We start from the raw sequence: 18,447 nt of genomic DNA, 5'->3' as shown, positions 1-18,447 counted from the left end.
GCACAGATTCAAGCTTTGTACACATCATACATTTGAAGCAGATGGCTTCACCTAAAGAATCCCAGATGCTTTACCTTTACCACAGCTACAGTTCCCAGCACCCTTTTTGCAGCTCCAGCTGATTTGCCAGCTCTGGCTGCTCCTGGACAGATATAATATTGCCCCAAGGACCAAAGCCCTTGTGGTTTCTGACTGAACCACTGTAAACGCACTCAATGTTGGGGATGGTCTTGAAGATGGTCTGGAAACTTCTGTTCAGGGGGGCATCCCATCAGGAGCATGTTTAACACCTAACATCACATACTAGGGGTTTGTATCAGCTTTGGATTTTGGGCTTTTGGATTTTGAGTGGGGTTTGTACAAGGTGATACAAATCAAAGCAGTGGCTCTTGAAGCGATTCGGTTCATGATGTTTGGTGATCCAGATATGTATGACAAAAGCAAAACTAAATGTCTTTAAGCCTACCGTATAAGGAAACCACCACGGAAGGGTGACAGGGAAGGGAAAGCAAATGCCATAGGAAAAGCTTGTAATTAGAAGGAATGATTTTACCAAGAAAGTTAATCGCTTTTAGTTCTTCTCTTCCACCACCCTCAAATTTAATGAAGATTATAATAATATCGTAATATATTTATTTATATCCCCACTTCATTCCTTGACAGGCGGCTTAGTTACAGATAACTAGCGCAAAAGTCATTGGACCTATTTGTAATTTGGCAGGTTTCTTACCCAGGGAAAATATTATTTGACTGAAGATAGTAAGGGTTGGTTTTTGGAATGTTATGTACAAAGGAAATGTATACATGTTCAAATGCTGAGCTATGACCTCTCAGGAATCAGAATGTCCAACTCTGCCACAGTAATGTAATCATTTGAAAGCCTTGTACTAAGTTAAGCTGAAGGCAGTTCCATGCCATAGCAGTCTATTTATTAAATGAGATTGTATTGTATATGTAATTATTTATTAAGCTGAGAAGCCAGACAGGGTAAACAAATGTTTACAGTATAATACATTAAGCATTTTCAGGGTTTAATAAAAATGATTGTCACTCACTGTGCTTCACAAAAGATTTCTTTTTAATGAATAAATAATTTGATGAAATCAAAAAAATATTTACAATATAAACAAATGGGGAAAAGCTTTGGATATATTAATCTGATCATCCTGTATTTTTTCCATTTTCTTAATGGAAAGTCTGTCAAGTCTCTCCTTTCTGAAACAATACAAGTTGGACAGAAAATACAATTCTGCAAAGTTAATGTGGTTTGTTTGTGTAGCTATTAGTTAGGTTGAAGCTACAAATGCTTTGTTTTATTAGGAGCAAATAGGATACAAATGTAACTAAAATACATTATCAAAATGCTAGACGGCATTCTCCACAGAACAAAAATGTACACTATAGTCTCTGACAACAACAGAGGATCACTGCCAACAAAAAAGTACAACAGAAAAGTACAAATTTCTTCATTAGAATAGAATTGTGCTCTTTAATTTACCAGGTGACTAGGCTGGTATATCAAGTTGATGGATTTATATGATAGTGGTTTCCAATCACTGAAGTGCATTTTTTGTGTTACTGTGGGATTTGTAGGTGTCTCAAGCAACGGCCATACTGTGGAAAATGGGCAGTGCAAGCATTTGTTTTTTTGGAAAGACGCTCTTGGGCTCTTAAAAAGAGCCAGGACAAAGCAATATAAGCATAACACTGAGAAGTCCTCATCTCATACACACAGATATCATGAAGCAACTTGCTTTGATTGTGGTGGTGAAAGGTTTTGATTCCTCCCAGCACTATTTGCACCATCAGCCAGAATTCAAGTACTCCAAAGCCACTTCATAGCAGAATTTATATTGATCCTGGAAAATCAAAACAAGAAACCAATGTCAATTGCAGCAAGGACTAAATCAAGGACACAAGTTTTCTTTTTCAATTAGTTATAATTACATACCGTATTTTTCGCTCCATAGGACGCACCGGCCCATAGGACGCGCCAAGTTTTTTTGGGGGGAAATAAAGAAAAAAAAATCCCCCCCAGGCGCTTGTGGGGCCAGCAGGGGGGAGACGCGCTGCGTCTCCCAGCTGTCCCCGGAGCTTGCGGGGCAGGCAGCGGGGAGAAGCACGCGTCTCCCCGCCGTCAGCCTCCAAACCACATCGGGAGACAGCGGGATGGCGGGGTTCCGCCTCCTCGCTGTCCCCCGACCTTGTGTGGCTGGTGCTGGGGTTCTCCTGAAGTCTGGAGAGCGAGAGGGGTCGGTGCGCACCAACCCCTCTCACTCTCTAGGCTTCAGCGAAAGCCTGCATTCGCCCCATAGGACGCACACACATTTCCCCTTCATTTTTGGAGGGGAAAAAGTGCGTCCTATGGAGCGAAAAATACGGTAATAATCATTAACCATGTATAAATCTGCACAGAAATTTGTATTATCAGTTTTAAAACCCTATTGCATTGGCAATAAGATTATTCACATAAGCAAATAAATACTGTATTTTTCGCCCCATAGGACGCACCTAGTTTTTTTTTGGGGGGGGGGGGAAATAAAGGGAAAAATTTTTATTTCCCCCCCCCAGGTGCAGGGGCTGGTGCAGGGGAAGCCTGAGCTTCCCCCGACCCCAGCCCCCAGAACAGGCTGCCGCCCCAAGCCTTGCATGCCCGGCGGGACCTCCCGCTGGGCGTGCCAGGCTTAAGGACATCTGCCTGAAGCAGGGGGCGGGCTCCGCAGCTCACCCCCTGCTTCAGGCTGCAGCCCCAAGCCTCACGCATCTGGCGGGACCTCCCGCCGGGCACGTGAGGCTTGCGGATAGCTTCCTGAAGCCTGGAGAGCGAGAGGGGTCGGTGCGCACCAACGCCTCTCGCTCTCCAGGCTTCAGCGAAAGCCTGCATTCACCCCATAGGACGCACCCAGATTTCCCCTTCATTTTTGGAGTGGAAAAAGTGTGTCCTATAGGGCGAAAAATACGGTAAGTAGAACACTTGGAAATTTCTATTACAGAAAAGTGATAGAACAGAGGGAAGGAAAGAGCCATATATGTTACTGTGAGCTATTTTGAAGAAGGGTAAAATAAATATGAACCAACCGCTGAAATCACAATGACCAAGTACTTGTTTAGCCATCCAAATGCCCTTTTAGCAGGATGCACCCTTCCTTACACTACTGATGAACAAAGTAGACCATAATACCCTGATGCTTTGCGATGTCCTATATAGTTTTTATAGAACAACAGCTGGCATTTCAGCAATTCTACATATAAGAAGTTCCATAAAACACTCTACAAGGAAATAATTGCTCTTGGCCCTTTGTTTCTGAACTCTTTTAATCCTTCTGCAAGATAGAAGAGCCATAATTAAATGCAATACTCTGAATGTCAAACTGAAATTCACAGTCTTGATAAATATTAGGAGATTAAGCTATTTATAAAATATATAATTTGAAAATCTGGCATTTCATTTTACATGACTATTATTTCTGCCACACAAAGGCTGTTCTCCATGTGGATTGCACTGCCAGAAAGGGAAATTAATAAGGATGTTCTGTTGAAAGTTTTCACAAAAAAAACCAGCATACACTGAACAAGTCTCCTTGGGAGGAAAGCAGTGTAAAATACTTTTACAAGCCAAGTGATTTCATTATCCCCTTTAGAAAACAACAGGCTTGCTTTTATGAACCGCTCTCAGTTTAAATCTCAAAAATGTCACTGTGCCTTATGATAATAGGAATTTCCCCCCCTACTTAGTAGAGCAGTTTAAAAGCTCTTACCAGAAGGTCCACCATGTTAGGCTTATTATTCCTCAAGGTCTTCACAGCATGGAAAACATCAACAGCCCTCTGGTGTCGCAGCATTTCACAAACAATACTGATTGCACAAAACGTCCCACTGCGGCCACCTCCATTTCTGCAAGAAAAGCAATGACTTGATTATTTTGTAGCTTTGTGTTATTTCCCCTTAATAGTACATGTGGGTCTTCCTCCCCCACCCCAAAAACCCAGTATGACATGTTGATGTGCCAATCCACCTGGACTGTGATAAGGACAATATTTGAGGGTTCACAGAGCATCTACTGCATTTAAGTCCCATAGCCTGATTTCAGGCTTTTTTGGTGTAGCGCTGAAACTATATGTTTCTTACTTTCTTGACTATTGCTTCTAAACAACACCAGCCTATTTCACAAGGTGGGTGTTGGGGATTTTTGTGACAGTCTTGTTATTGAAGCAATCTCTGGCTATACCGTATCTACATGTGGACACGCAAAGTTCACACATGTCTTGGAAGGTAACTAAATGGTTATATGTCCTCCAGTTTTTTAACAACTGAAGAACAAACTTACAATTATTTATAAAAATGAAATTCAAATGGATTTTTTTTAAAAAAAGTCCTTAACTCTTCCAGTACAAGAAAATATATAAAATGGTCCAGATCAAAGTGAAGTCCACCTGTTGGTCTTATTTCTTGTAGATATAAAACCTCTTTAATTCCACTTTATCTGATTACGTTTTAACTCATTGCCTCCGGAGAGCCTCTGGCAGTCAAGAGTAAAAGCAATGGGCTAAATGGACAAATATTTTGACCTTGGATAAAGCAGTTTCCTATGTTCTAATGTTTTGTACTAACACAATTGATCAGTATCAGATTATGTCTAGGTTCATTTAGCTGAACTATCCTCATTTTGGTGCAATTTCTAATTGCTCAATGTTCTAAAAACCTACAAACAAACCTACACACTACTGAAGGTATGAGAGATTCCCAAACTTCTTGTTTTTGTCTTGTGGAAATAAGCAGGAAGAGTGGCTGCAGAGAAAACTACTTTTGGAACTGAATTAAATCATGATCCAATTCAGGGGCCAATTCACATTCAATACTCCCAACCATGGTTGAGGGATCAGAAGCGGTCTGCAGAACTACATGCTTCCTCTTCTGGACCCTTAATTCTTTAACTTGCAAAATTCCCTCTACTGGCCTGAACCACAATTAAGGCTTTCCATTAGAATATCCACTACCCATGGGCCCATACTAACCAGGAATCTATGCTTTGGGTAGTGGAAACAAACTCATGGTCTGGATCCTAGTTCTTAAGACATGTTTTAACAGATTGTGAGTATTGTATCTGTCTAATAAGATGAGAAAACAAAAATGTGAGGCCTCTGTGTTCAGATGCATGATTAGATATAGCATTTAATAAAACTTTCTTCTGAAAATTAAAAATAACCATAGATAATCTCTCTCCTTCTGGAAACTCTATTATTTCCACAACTATTCTAATCAGCATCTTTAGATTCCACTTCATTGAAAATAATAAACCTTAATAATTACCAGAGTGCAGACTAGTTAGCTTGCAGCTTTTTAAAGCTAGAACTCACAAATGGTTGATTTTCAAAGGAAGTGACAATATGGCACATCTGTCACACCCAGGCAGGATGAAAAGAATGTTCCCTGCTGCCAAATACTGGATGATATTGTGCCATTCTTTGAGCATTTTAATTAAAATTAAGTCATTTAAAAGGATTATGTTGGATGGTTTCCCCCACTTTCTGTGCTGCCTGGAAGTGATGTATATGCGTGTGTGCAGGAGATGTGGTACAGCCATTTAATATCACAAATAATTGAGATGATATCAATTTGCATTTTAAAAGGACCTCCCAGATATGGATCTCAAACCATTAATAAGCGAAACCTCACAAGATTAGGAATTATAATTTCTATTCAACAGGTGGGAAAACTAGACACCATGATCGGGGGCAAGTGATAATTTTTGGGGGAACCATAGCAAGCAGTTTTAACACCCCCCCCAACAATGACACCTTACAGTTCTTAGGAAGGGGAGTGGGGCAGAGATGAAAGTGAATAGTTAGTGCTTGGTAGAATAAGTAAGGGATGAGGAGATTTTTTAAAAAGCTGCAGTAGAGCAAGAGGGATATCTTGAGGTGTGGTGGATAAGCTTGATGAATAAAGGCAAAAAAAGAGACTGAAATACAGTATCATATCATTATACAAATCATGGTATGAACACCCTTGGAATAATGTGTACTGTTGTTATTATAATAATTCAATTTCTATACTACCCTTCATTCAAAGATCACAGGGTGTACAATATAAAAGCATAAAAACTATTGCTATTTTTCTAGAAAAAGAAGTACTGGAACTCTCTTATCTAGTCCATTACAGAGGCAAGACAAAGGTCCAGCACATCCACTACCACACCTGCAAATGTAAAGGAGTCATCATCATCATATTGCTGGCAATGTACTCCAAGATGTTTCATGTAGGTGTTCAACATCATGTGGGATAAGATCAACCTTGAGGAACCCACATTGAAGGCTCCACAGGGCTGAAGAACATTCTCCAAGCATCACCCTCTGGAAATGACCATCCAAGTAGGACTGGAACCACCACAGTGAAACCCACTCTGAGCTTGGACAAGCCACTCCAGAAGGATACCATGGTCAATGGTATTGAAAGTCACTGAAGAAGTCAAGGAGAATTAACATTTCCTCTGTTTCTCTCCCAACAGAGGTCATCATACAGCATAACCCAAGCAGTTTCTGTGCCAAAACCAAGCCTAATGTTTGTCTTTTTTCCCTCTTAAAGCCATCTAAGCTAGTGGCCAATATTCACTTACAAGCAATGGACGACTGTACGGCCTTCACCTCCATTGTATTCTTCCTGCCATTTGTCTACCTGACGTATGAGTTTCAGAAAAGAACGTTTGGATACAGGAGTGTCTCTATACATGGGCCATCCTAGGAACTGAAATTGCTGCACCATTCGATAGCCGTCCTGGGGCTGTGGGGACCCAACCAGTAGAAGAATAAAAAGACAGCATTATTTATTCTACATCCAAATAATATATACGTTACATGCTCTCATCAACAGTGATTATTAAAGCAGATTACTACTTGTTATTTGCTACAGGAATTCTCATTTGGGAGTTATGACTCTGAATCTCAGAGATATATTAAGATGATTTTCTAAACTGCTGAATATACAAATATACTAGAGTGGAACAATGGTACAGCTGCAAGAGCCAATATTATAGCAATCACCAGCTAGGCAAAGTGAAATTTGCAATATAGCTCCAATTATGGCTGCCCTTTTTATATGCTCATCATTTTCAAATTTTCAGAATGAACTTTCGTTGTGTGATGACTGATTGTTAATAAGCCAAATAAAGACCAACATATTCAGAATAACATCACTTCATTAGCATCTCTCTCCAAAGACAAATTTTATTTTATATGTGAATGAAATCTTTCTAATTTATAAGAAAGGGAAGGAAATGTTTTCTCATTCTTGACAATCCTACATATTCAATAATCTTGATTTACATTTCTGAATGCTGTGAGATAAAAGAAAGTTTCAATTGGCACTTTGGATTTGAAAAATATCCAAGAGAGGTTTCAAGCCTTTTAAGCTGTATCTTGCAACCCTGGGGTGTGGAAATATTCAAAACCTCAAGTTCTAATATGCCCCCTTAATTTTTGGAAACTTATCTACATATATTACCAAATAAAAAGGCTTGTCAATTTTGTCCCTCTCATTACTAAGTATAATAATTTTAAAAGAAAACTCTGGAAAAAAAGCTGAGTAGACTTCTACAATATTTTCTTAAGTAGGAGGTAGTAGATGATTATTGTTTAGCTAAGTAGGCCTTTTCTGAACATTGCATTCTGAGCATACAGTTTTACATGTAAAAAGTTTGTTTCAATTTCACATCAGGCGCAATACAAAGGAACTCAATAAAGCTAGGAACCATAATTATCATCATTTGTTATAAATCCACATGTGAATTAGATTTTTTTGACCATCTTCCAAGAAACAAATAACTGAATAAGGTCCTTACTCTTGCTGCATTATAAATTCGGAATATCCGGCTGATAATGTCTTCTTCTAAATCAGCAGAAACAAACTCCACCTGAATAGGACCATGTCGATGAACTCCATTTTCAGGCCAATATTGTGGACACAACTGTAGAACAAAAAGATCAATAAACACATAGACATATTATCTACAAAATATGTTTTGGCATGTCGCCCTATAGCTTAATCCACTGGCTTTCACATGTTAACAGGTGGGCCAATGTGCCCAAAGCGTTCCATAGAAGAACGGGTGCCCTGTCCCTCTTTGTGCTGGGGAATGCTCCAAATGCTAAATCACTTCCAAGCATTAAAGAGTAGAGATGAGAGAGAAGCTTGATTTAGTTCAAATCTGAAGGTGAACATACCTAATCTGCCCTTTCTGAAATAATACACAAACCAAAGGACAGCCTGCCTTCACAATTCTCCAAAATTTGCCACAGAGTTTTCTGGCCAGGTAACGTGTACTAAAATGTAAAAACTAGTGTAGTGTTCAAATACAGTAAATGCATATAAATATAAATGCATATATTATTTGGGGAAGGGGTCAGGCAAGTTTCTTTGAAGATGAAGACCAGATGGCCACTGCAGTGCCATTTCAAAGGGATGAGCTGGGTTGCAATAGCTGCATCTAAGTGACAAACATCCAAAAGTCCAGTGGGGGCGGGGTGTAGGCTAGAGAGTTGCAGTCTGAGTGAGCTGTAAGGAGATGCTTGCGACAGAGGAGCCAAAGCTTTGACTAATGAAGAGGTGTCAATGCTGTGAGCCCTTCCATCCTAAATAAAATCATGTATCTTAAAAGACACTAGGATCTCTGCTGACCTTTCTTCCAAGAAAACTGAGCCCTGGGTAAGTGCACAACTCTCACCGCTTGTCAGACGGCATGGCATGCAACAGTATGCCATTACCTATGCTTGCATAGAGCTTCATATGCGTACTGGACCCCCACTGGAGCTATGGATCGTAACTTATTTTGCAGGTTTCCGACAAAAAGTCAGCATTTTAAGCCTTAATATATTTTTTGTTCATTATCAAGGTTACAAAACTTTTGCTGAATCACACAGGAACGATTCTAATTCTCACATAGTACTATCTTGTTCAGAGTTACATATATATAGGTTCCATGGAAATCAGTGGGTATATAATTGATGTACAACCCTTTTACTAGACTTTTATTTCTGTTTATCTATTTACAGCATTTCTGGACCCCTTTCAATGAAACGATAAAATAAATCTAATTATAACTGTATAAAATCAATAATTTAAAAATGAACACCAGCTGCAATAAGCTCTCAGGCTAATTCCTAAATGTCTGGCAGAACAAAAAACTTCCACCTGTTTCTGAGAAGCATCCAGGGAAGTACACAGATGGATTTCTCTGAGGAGAGCATTCTATCTAGGATAGTCTTATTGGAGTTGGTGTCTCTGGAGATATTTGAGCACAATGTATACCTTAGGTCAGAACCAGATTTTGAATTGGGTTTGCTTTAGTCCAACTATACTCATCTTCTTTTATACAATTTTCCCCTAGTATTGCTTGCTGCTAAATTCTTAAACCTTTTCGGCATTTGGAGTGACAGATTTCTGACATTAAACATCAGTTTAGCAATAGCCTGTGACAGCATGCAAGGGTGCTGTCAAACACCTCAACGTGTTGGGCATTATTTGAGGCGCACACACCACCAGAAGCCCAGTCTCTATCCCCAGGGTATGATAAACAGTTCATAGCTGGAAACCGAACTCTATCCGTTACTAAATTCCCAGAGGCAACATTTTGCTTTCAGTTCACCACTACTGGATAATACCAGAGCTGCCCGGAAGTTTTGCTGATTTTTATATTTGTGAATGTCTTGTTTCTCCTTTGAAAATTTGTCCCAGAAAGTTTAAGTATGGGAAATAGTAGCCAGAGGGGCTCACAGACATTACAGAGCTGTATTCTGGTTGATTTACGTGTTAGATAACGCTGTGTAGGTTGAACAGTCTTACAGGGCTGTTTAATCCTTCACCTTCCAATATTCCCAGAAATCAATTTATAAGTGAGCTATGGATTTTTTAATAGAAACAGACACACCTGACACAGTGGGAAAAGAAAAAAATGTGGAGGGTTTCCAAGGGATGTACTTACCCAGGAATTCTCCTGGGCAAGATTTGGGGACAACAGTGAGGTGAGCACAAAAGGAAACTTTTCCTATTAGCATGAGGACTGTGTTCATATTAGGACTTTTCAAACATAATACAAATGAATGATTTGGCTTTAAGTGTATGAACAAAATGTTTTTATTATGTTTTGGTAACCAATCTAATGAATAGTCTGTGTGACTGATGGAATATAGGGATAAAGGAGTTATTTAAAATTAAAAGTGTAAATGAATGTTATGATTGCTCTTTCCCTTTCCACTTTCTGCGTCCCTTTTACCCTTTGAATACTGAGTTGAATCTGTTAATTAAAATCTTGTAACTGACACTGGTGAAAGTCCCGGGGCAGATGTAGTACCTGAGAGCAAGCATGCCCCAGTAGTTTTAAAAGGCAGCTAAGACCAATGGGAAGCTAAAACAGCTTAGTGCTCTTGTATATTCAAATCAGGGAGCAGATATTCAAATGTGCATTTTAGTGGCAGCTAAAAGTCTAGGTCCCTGGAGCCTTTCCTCTTTCACTCTGAAAAACAACCTACCCACGCACAAAAACAAGAATTTTGCATTTCATATATTTCCCTTGAGATAGGTGAGTGTGGCTGGGGTTTAGAAATATAAAAGGGGAGTGTCTGCAATTTGTAAATACTGACTTGCATTAGTGATGATTTTCATAAAAATGATAACAAAATTATTCTAATGCTAATACAAATACTTTCCTGTAACTATTAAAACTGTTCATGATGAATCCACTCCAAACACTGCTTAGTTAAAACATTTAATTAAGAAGTACATACTATGGGCATGAAATTGTAGAGGAACAGTGGTCAGGAATTATGCATTTTGCATTCATTGTTTGAGTCTAATGCCAAGATAGGCATCTACCATTTTGCTACCAAAGGAAGGCTGCGGTGGATGCTGTTTTGCAAACATCCAGAGCTCAGCAGGGTATGCATTCAGAGAAATGATAATGCAGGCACTCTTGTGCTCAGATGACAGTGAGGAGTGGAGAGCTGGTGTCCAAAAGATTACTAATTTGAGGGGTGAAAATGATGAGACACTGGGATATCTTTCTGACACCTTCTATCAACCCCACTGTTTCATCCCTGTTTGAGATGATAGACTATTCTGATGGGGTATATGAACATCCTTTGACATGTTTACTTCCACTGTAGTAAGTTTACAAGGTAATTGACGAGCCCATGCAAGTTCTACAGTGGCCCTGGCATACTCAGTCTAGAGAGAGGTGTGTGAAACAAGTCACAGAGGCAGCAAGCAGGGTGTACACACATGACAAACATGATTAAGAACTGTTTAACTGATGTCATTACTTTCTAATGTTGTTTTATGATTACAAGGTATTGTATACTTAGTAGGATATGTTTTATGCAGAGAAACTTTTTTATAGTATTATCTGACATTTTAAGCAAGTAAAATTAAAATTCTTTGGTTTTCTGAGAGCAGTTTATGTGCTTGCTAATGTAGACTTAGCAAGCTAAATGTTGTCCAACCACAAAAATAATAGATTTAAATTCCTCACACCCCAAAACATATTTTTAAGACCCCTCATTGAAGACCCCCTAAAATGGCATGCCCTACAATATAGTGCATTATTCTCAGATTGATGCATTATATTCCACGGGGGGGCGGGGGGGGATGTTCCAATGGAGATACACATATAAAGCCTTATCCAATTAAAAAAGAAAAGGTTTGACTCTGATCAATGCTCATTTTCTTCAGAAAGATAATATCAGTTGCAGTTAAGTTGCACTTCAACCCCTAAGGAATAGAAGTTGAGTTTATATGCGTAGTATGATGGATAATGTCTGACTCAGGCCAAACTTCAAATTTCCCTCTCAACAATAAAACCTCAGACCTTATGTCAGTCACTATTTTTCTTTCTAATCTACTTCACAGGGTTGTTGCTAGAATAGCGTGGACTAATTTCTATGCAGAACACACACAAGGTTCCTTGGACAAAAAGCAGGATACAAATGTAATAAATAAAACATGATTAAACATGTAAAATAAGTTAACTAAAAGTTACAGCTTTGGGGCTTATCTATAACTGGTCTGTTGACAATTACTCCACTAACAAATGAATTGTTTCCAGTGTTCCTCCCCAGTACTGCAAATGGAACAGCTGCATAAAAGGAACTGCAACTAAAACCAGTCGACTGGCATTTTGTTAATGGTCAGAATGGGAATGAGTAATGAGTAACAGTCTGAGCTACAGTTCCAACAACAATTTTCTACAACACATTGCCTGAAGGAGTCTTGGCTTGAAAAGTATGCAATATCAGTTAAAATTATGGGGACTGGAGGAGCTAGGTTTGAGCATCAAGTTTTTCACAGCAAGGATCATTACAAATGAGAAGATGCTAGTTATGATTATGTTTCATTCCGCTCATTTCTGTGACTTACTTGTGCTGGATCTACATCATTGAGCATAACTATTGATGTGCAGTGGTAGTCTAGAACCAGTCTCCAGAAATCTTTGACGGTGTTTGGTAAAGGATGCTGGGTAACGATAAAAGCTGAAGGCTGTTTATAGCTCTGTAAAACAAGAGAAAAGATAATTCCACTGAGCAAAACTGTCAGGATTAAAGCTTTAATAAGGAAGTATCAGCTGCAACAAAGAGAACTCAAAGTATAAGGGCATTAATAGATGCCAGCGGTATTGAATAGCTTCAGAACAGCATGGGAGAGAGAAACAGAGGACATGTACAGACGTGTTTATTAGCTGAACTTTACTGGTGAAATCTGATGATTTGCTAGACTTCATGGAAGGGGCAGCAGTTGTTGAATGGAGCTGGAATATTCAATGGAGCAATTTTATCACAGTTGGACAGGGACATGGCTGGTTTTGAGATCCCACCTACACGAATGGAGCCTCAATATACAGCAGTACCTATCACTCTTGAAATCTGCACATTAAATGAATACTACCAATAGAAGGGGCAAAAGGTGGGTAGAGCAGGGGTGTAGTGTGGGAGGAATGGAACCTAGCCAGAACCTCTGGTCTGCTCATACTGTATGTTAGAAACAATGAACAGATTAACCAAATATTATGTGGCAATCCTATGGTCCAGTTAAGATGGCCACTATTATGTCAGGGCTAACAGAGGAACAACATAGTTGCAAGCCCATGCTCAACTAGCACCAAAGCCAAAAGTATGACACCTGCAGAAACGAGAGGAAATCTACTAACGCCACCAGCCACTCCCATAGCATCTCTGACACCTTTATTGCCACCCACCAATCATGTGGCTGCATTAGATATGTGATGATGGCAACCATCAATGGATGTCAATGAAACAACCCTACCTAGACACAATCTTTCTGCACACCTTTATTACAATCAGGTTAATCCTCAGAGAACATTATATAAATGCATACTACTTTTATTACTCTTTAAAGGATTGCTTTTATGGAAGGTTATTTTAAATGTCTTCATTCTTTTCCAAAGTCTGCTTTCTTGGCATGTGTGACAGCCTTAATTACTGTTGCTCTAAAATGTCAGCGATACTCTACAAATCTCTAGAGAGTGTAAAACATGTTTAAGTATCCTTGTACTGATACCCTATTAGTGCTATTAAAACTTCCATGGCTGCATTTAACTGGAGTGGGGGGAGCGGAGGAGGGAGAAAGAATCATGTTTAGGAAATGTTCACTCATTCAGAAACGAACAGAGTGACTGACGTAATGGCTTGCATTCTACCTATACCAACTGGCAACTATTATTTTCCTTCGTTAATTACTATGAAATTTAAAAGGAAAGAAAACTAAAACACTGCTGCAAACTTTTCATTATGCTGTTTGGTTGACTTAGGCTGCATTGTTTACACAATTACCTGGGAGTAAATCCTATTGTGGTATGTTAATGACAAACATCTGAGTAGACATGCACAGGATTGTACTGTTTTTGACATTCTGAATAGCTCTTTTCCCTCTTAGGTGTTATTATAATTAATATTCAAGTACTAGATAAGACATCTAGGCCATTTCCATTGTCAATATTCCCCATCCCCACTTTCTAGTTCTCTTAATACAGCTTTCAGACTTTAAACAATATCTATAAACATAGATTTGATAAAACAAATCTAGAATATAAAATATATCCAAAAGTTGAAAGACTTTTGGAGGGGAGTCATTTTTCAGGAGCAAAAATTGAGCTCCCTTTTGCTGAATTTGCTTTTCTGTATTTTCCAGATTATTAACATCAGGACAGGCACTTACATCCATCAGTGCAGCATTGATGTAGTTACTGCTTTCCCCATCTATCGTGATGAGGAAAGGTAGGCATCTGTCTGGAGGAAGCACATCCATGCACCGATTCTTCTCGTGATTCCGTGGTAAAAGTGCTATGCTGCAATCCTCCACGCGCAGAGTTGGAGTCACCATGTTAAGGGTCTACAAACAACAACAACAATACAATATGAGGGGAAGAGCTACTTGGCAATGAATGTGCCTTCAGAATAGGATTACGAGTATCTTTAATTTTAAGAGAGAGTCTGGGTTTCAGAGAATAATGAAAGATTCTGGTCTCACACTTTAAAACAAACAAATAAACCTTACGATACAAAGGCCATTGTCCTGTTGTGCTTTAAAAAATGTATCCATGGCCCATGGCTTACCCTAAATTCTTCTTTGATCTGGCTTGAATTGGTCTGAGGGTCCAGTTTGTTCATTTCATAATATACAGATCTAACTTGAGAGGCTGGAACAGAGGTATCCCCACACAGACAAGCTTCCAATATCGCATCATGTATGAATACATACTGTTCCTGTAGAAGTAAAGAGATAGGGATAGTACCCACATAAATGATAGGTTTTTCCCCCAATGAAAAAATGAAGAACTAAATGTGGTTTTCAGCTTTTGCACATGCTGTTCGAAAACCAACTATAGTATCCGTTATCAAAGTACAATACTACAGTGTTACATATTTACTGTAATCCACTAAATATAAAGGGCAGGTGTTTTTCTACTTTACGACTCCGGACTGCATTCAGTTTCCCCTTAGTCCCATTTTTGTTCTCTCCTCCTTGCAGAAGTGCATACCCACCACCATCAGTGACCTGACAGCTGCAGCAGGAAATGCACTTCTTCATACAGGGCAGAGCTATACTATGGAACTCATGATGGTGTTGATGGCCACCAACTGAGATGGCTTTTAAAAGGGATTAGAGAATCTCATAGAAGAATGCCGTCAATGAGTACTAGCCTTGATTGTGGCACAGTACTTTCCAGGATCAGAGGCAGCATGTCTCTTGAGCTCCAGCTGCTAAGAAACAACAGCAGGAGACTTCATGTACTGCATTTATGCTTCCAATACGGAACTGGCCAGCCACAGTTACTTAACAGAAAACTCTCTACAGTACTGAGTAAATGGGTTTCCTCTGCTTGCTGAAGTCTCTCCTTAGGTGTCACTTGCACTGCAAAATATTTCCTGATGCAGCCTCACCTTGCCAACAACCCCTATTGCCACCCATTGTGGTCTCATCCTCCCTACTTCATTTCTCACTCTGTGACTTCTCTTTCCACTTTTACTGTGTCACTCTAATGCATATTATAAGCCTTCTGCATGGCTCCATCTCTATCGGACACAAGCAGCTGATGCTAAATAATGCGTGGAAGCGGCAACAGGGCACATCACCTAAATGGATTTGAATTCTAACTTCTGGTAAAATGAAGTGCATTTTTCTTATGCACAAGGAGAGAGACTGGAGCAGGAAAGGGTGATGGGAATACCTCAGTTTGCACCATGTTAACTCTTCGAGACCGAAGCTCTCTGACGCAGTTGTATATATCTACAACACCTTCCCTTTCTGCCATATCTAGCATAATGTCAATCACAATGAAACACCCAGTTCTGCCAGCACCGGCGCTGTAAATACAAAAGCACAATTAGTACGAGTTAAAAGTTCAGAAAGTGCTTGCCGTTGAATTTGAAATCAGATTCTTGAGTGGCATATGTAATGAACATCATTTGAATGTGCCTTAAATATATCATTAGGGGTTTTCAGCAATGTAGCTGACATCTTTCACATTTGAGGGTAACAATTTCTTATTAAGGATGCTATAGATCATTGTAACCTGTCTACAGACTGCTGTCTGTCGATCAGCAGTGGTTGAAAAAAAAAAAAGGCATTCAAATTAACATTGACTACAAACAGCTCAGCCCAGTGCGTGTTTAATTTAAAGGGATAAAATTAGACAGTGACCTTCTCAACTAGGCATGCCAGAAGGCCTTTTCATTGCACTAACCTGCAGTGTACAACCAGCGGGCCTGCATTTGGTGGGCTTTTGGACTTGACTTGCCGGACAAATCCTAGAAGTCCTGTAGCATGGTAAGGTACACCGTGATCTGGCCAACCTGTGAAGTGGAACTGCCTGATTTCTCGGATTTCATGGGCACCTCTCTGGCCATCCATCGTTGAATAAAAAGAGAAGAAAGGGGAATGTTGCAGAAAGCATTTTAAAAGAAAACAAAAGCAGGAATTCCTTAATGTGGCACTTCTTAAAGCACAATAGCTATTTAAAGTCCTGCCCCCACTTCTATTTCATAAGCCACTGGAGAGGAACATGTTGCTGTTTAAATGGGGGGGGGGACCTGACCTCACCATTAGGGGGCAGTAGAGTATTACCCACAAAGTAGTTTGGAAAAAGGGTTGACTTTAAAGATGTTGCAGCTTTAACACAGACATGATTAGAAACATATGAGAAACTATATCTTTAAACACTAACCTTTTCCACGGCAAATGTTCGAATAACATATTCTGCCAGGAGCTCTGTTTCTATTAGAGTAACTTTAATGTCTTTATATATCTCTGTGTCATCCGGCCAGTATTTACAGCACTTGACCTTTTAGAAATAAAGAAAAATTAAAAAATCAAGGTTTATATATATTTCAATTTGAAGCATTCCTTAACACTTTTGCAGTGATGTACAATTGAACTGCCCACAAAACAGCCATGCTGCCTACACAAAAGAAATGGATCATTAGTTTTAAAGAACACAATCTTCTTTTTCAAAGAATCGTTCTGTGAGTTAAAGGTGGAAATAGCATTCAGCGCAAGTTGGGGAAATTGTATGAATCACGTTAGTATTTATGCCATGAACAGCTCAGTTAAAATAACCACTCATTTCCTGTTTTTCTCCCTGTTGAGGGAGTATCCAGAGGGAAAAGCAACAAAGCTGCATTTAAACATTCACAGCCTCCTGAAGTTGGTTATTTGTCTCTAAAGTGTCTCATTCCTTTATGAAAAAGCACACTGTGACATGATTCCTTTTTAGTGGAGGAAGGTTTATTTTATTTTTTGAGATATTAACTGCTTTGAAAACCTAACAGAAAAGCAGGGGTGGTGGTAACCATGTATGTGTAAAACATAACACAGAATGTGTAAAATCTGACATATGCAGTAATGAGATTTGAATGACAAAAATATTCTATTTGTGGACCTGAACCTGATGCCCAGTGAGACTGAATAACTCATTAGGCCCCTAGCAGAAAACTTGGCAGGTTACTTCACACAGCCTATCCCTAGCCAAGGAACACATATGCAAAACTGGGGCAAGATACACTTAGCATTTCCTTCTTGTGCACACTTAACATATTTCCCTGAGTTGTATGATTGGACCCTGTTTTCCATGTCTGAATCTTCTGAATTTCTGTTTTATTTGCTGTTATTTGTTTTTATATTGCTTTTTAAAAACTAGTTTTAGGTTATGTTTTTGTTTTAGTGACATTTGTGTTTAGACTGTGCACTGCTTAAAAGATTTCTGTAATATTGGGTGGTACACAAATGTTTTAATTAAAAATAAATAAAAGAAATAACACATGTGTGTACACACTTACAGACACAATACACTCATAGAAATGTATGTTTATTTGAAAATGCTTTTTTAAAACTAAAAACCACACAGATATACATTTTAAAGTTCTGTGCTTCCTTCTAAAATATTATAGCCCCCCTCCATTGCGAATGGAACCACTAGTGCCTGGAAGAGCCTCACTGAGCTCCAGCCCTTCCTTTTTCCTGAGCATGAAGTAGCACTGAAAGAATTCAGTGCTCCCTCCATGTGCTATGCACATGCCTTGTGTTGTGGAGATGAAGGGTTTGGTGATATGGAAATTGTATATAGTTCCTTTGTTCCGCACAACTGTCTCTGGGCTCTCATGTTTCTTGTTGTGGAAACATGGCTCTCTTGAGTCAAGTGGAATCCCACCCATAGGCCCTGTGGCAGGACACACAGGACAGAACCTGTAATATGTAGAACTCTGTAGAAGCATCCAAAGCAATGTGCAAAGTTTTGTGTATATATGGCAGGATACTTTAAATCGCTTCCAACTGAGGGGGAAAAAATACATCTGAGCACCAGATGCAAAGCACTGATGCAAAATAAGCATACCATGCAGTTCATTTTATCTCTGTCTGGCATTTTGCTGCCAGTTCTGTAACAAT

The 18,447-nt window shown here is 39.3% G+C and overlaps 1 protein-coding gene and 1 long non-coding RNA gene across 30 annotated transcripts in view; one reads left to right on the top strand and one right to left on the bottom strand.

Moving 5' to 3' along the window:
- LOC310681992 overlaps positions 1 to 14,567 on the top strand; it is a 38,883-nt gene extending 24,316 nt beyond the window's left edge. The window contains exon 3 of the long non-coding RNA XR_014513701.1: positions 14,194 to 14,567. This is a non-coding gene — a long non-coding RNA (uncharacterized lncRNA). The remainder of the gene's footprint in view (positions 1 to 14,193) is intronic.
- PTPRM (protein tyrosine phosphatase receptor type M) overlaps positions 1,061 to 18,447 on the bottom strand; it is a 401,413-nt gene continuing 384,026 nt past the window's right edge. For 15 of the 29 annotated variants that reach the window (XM_083450022.1, XM_083450033.1, XM_083450015.1 and 12 more), the window contains 10 exons: positions 16,730 to 16,846; positions 16,250 to 16,404; positions 15,734 to 15,869; positions 14,619 to 14,768; positions 14,221 to 14,394; positions 12,406 to 12,537; positions 7,838 to 7,963; positions 6,617 to 6,795; positions 3,759 to 3,894; positions 1,061 to 1,859 (listed from right to left, as the gene is read on the bottom strand). In XM_083450022.1, the coding sequence (XP_083306148.1) occupies positions 1,806 to 1,859; positions 3,759 to 3,894; positions 6,617 to 6,795; positions 7,838 to 7,963; positions 12,406 to 12,537; positions 14,221 to 14,394; positions 14,619 to 14,768; positions 15,734 to 15,869; positions 16,250 to 16,404; positions 16,730 to 16,846 (1,359 nt within the window). In that variant the 3' untranslated portion in view covers positions 1,061 to 1,805. The remainder of the gene's footprint in view (positions 1,860 to 3,758; positions 3,895 to 6,616; positions 6,796 to 7,837; positions 7,964 to 12,405; positions 12,538 to 14,220; positions 14,395 to 14,618; positions 14,769 to 15,733; positions 15,870 to 16,249; positions 16,405 to 16,729; positions 16,847 to 18,447) is intronic. The other 14 variants (XM_083450038.1, XM_083450011.1, XM_083450035.1 and 11 more) reach the window with 1 other exon arrangement.

Source organism: Podarcis tiliguerta (genome assembly GCF_965153285.1).
Source record: "Podarcis tiliguerta genome assembly, chromosome: 7".
NCBI lineage: Eukaryota > Metazoa > Chordata > Lepidosauria > Squamata > Lacertidae > Podarcis > Podarcis tiliguerta.
The sequence above is the reverse complement of the archived record's forward strand: the minus strand, read 5'-3'. Positions and strand labels throughout refer to the sequence as shown.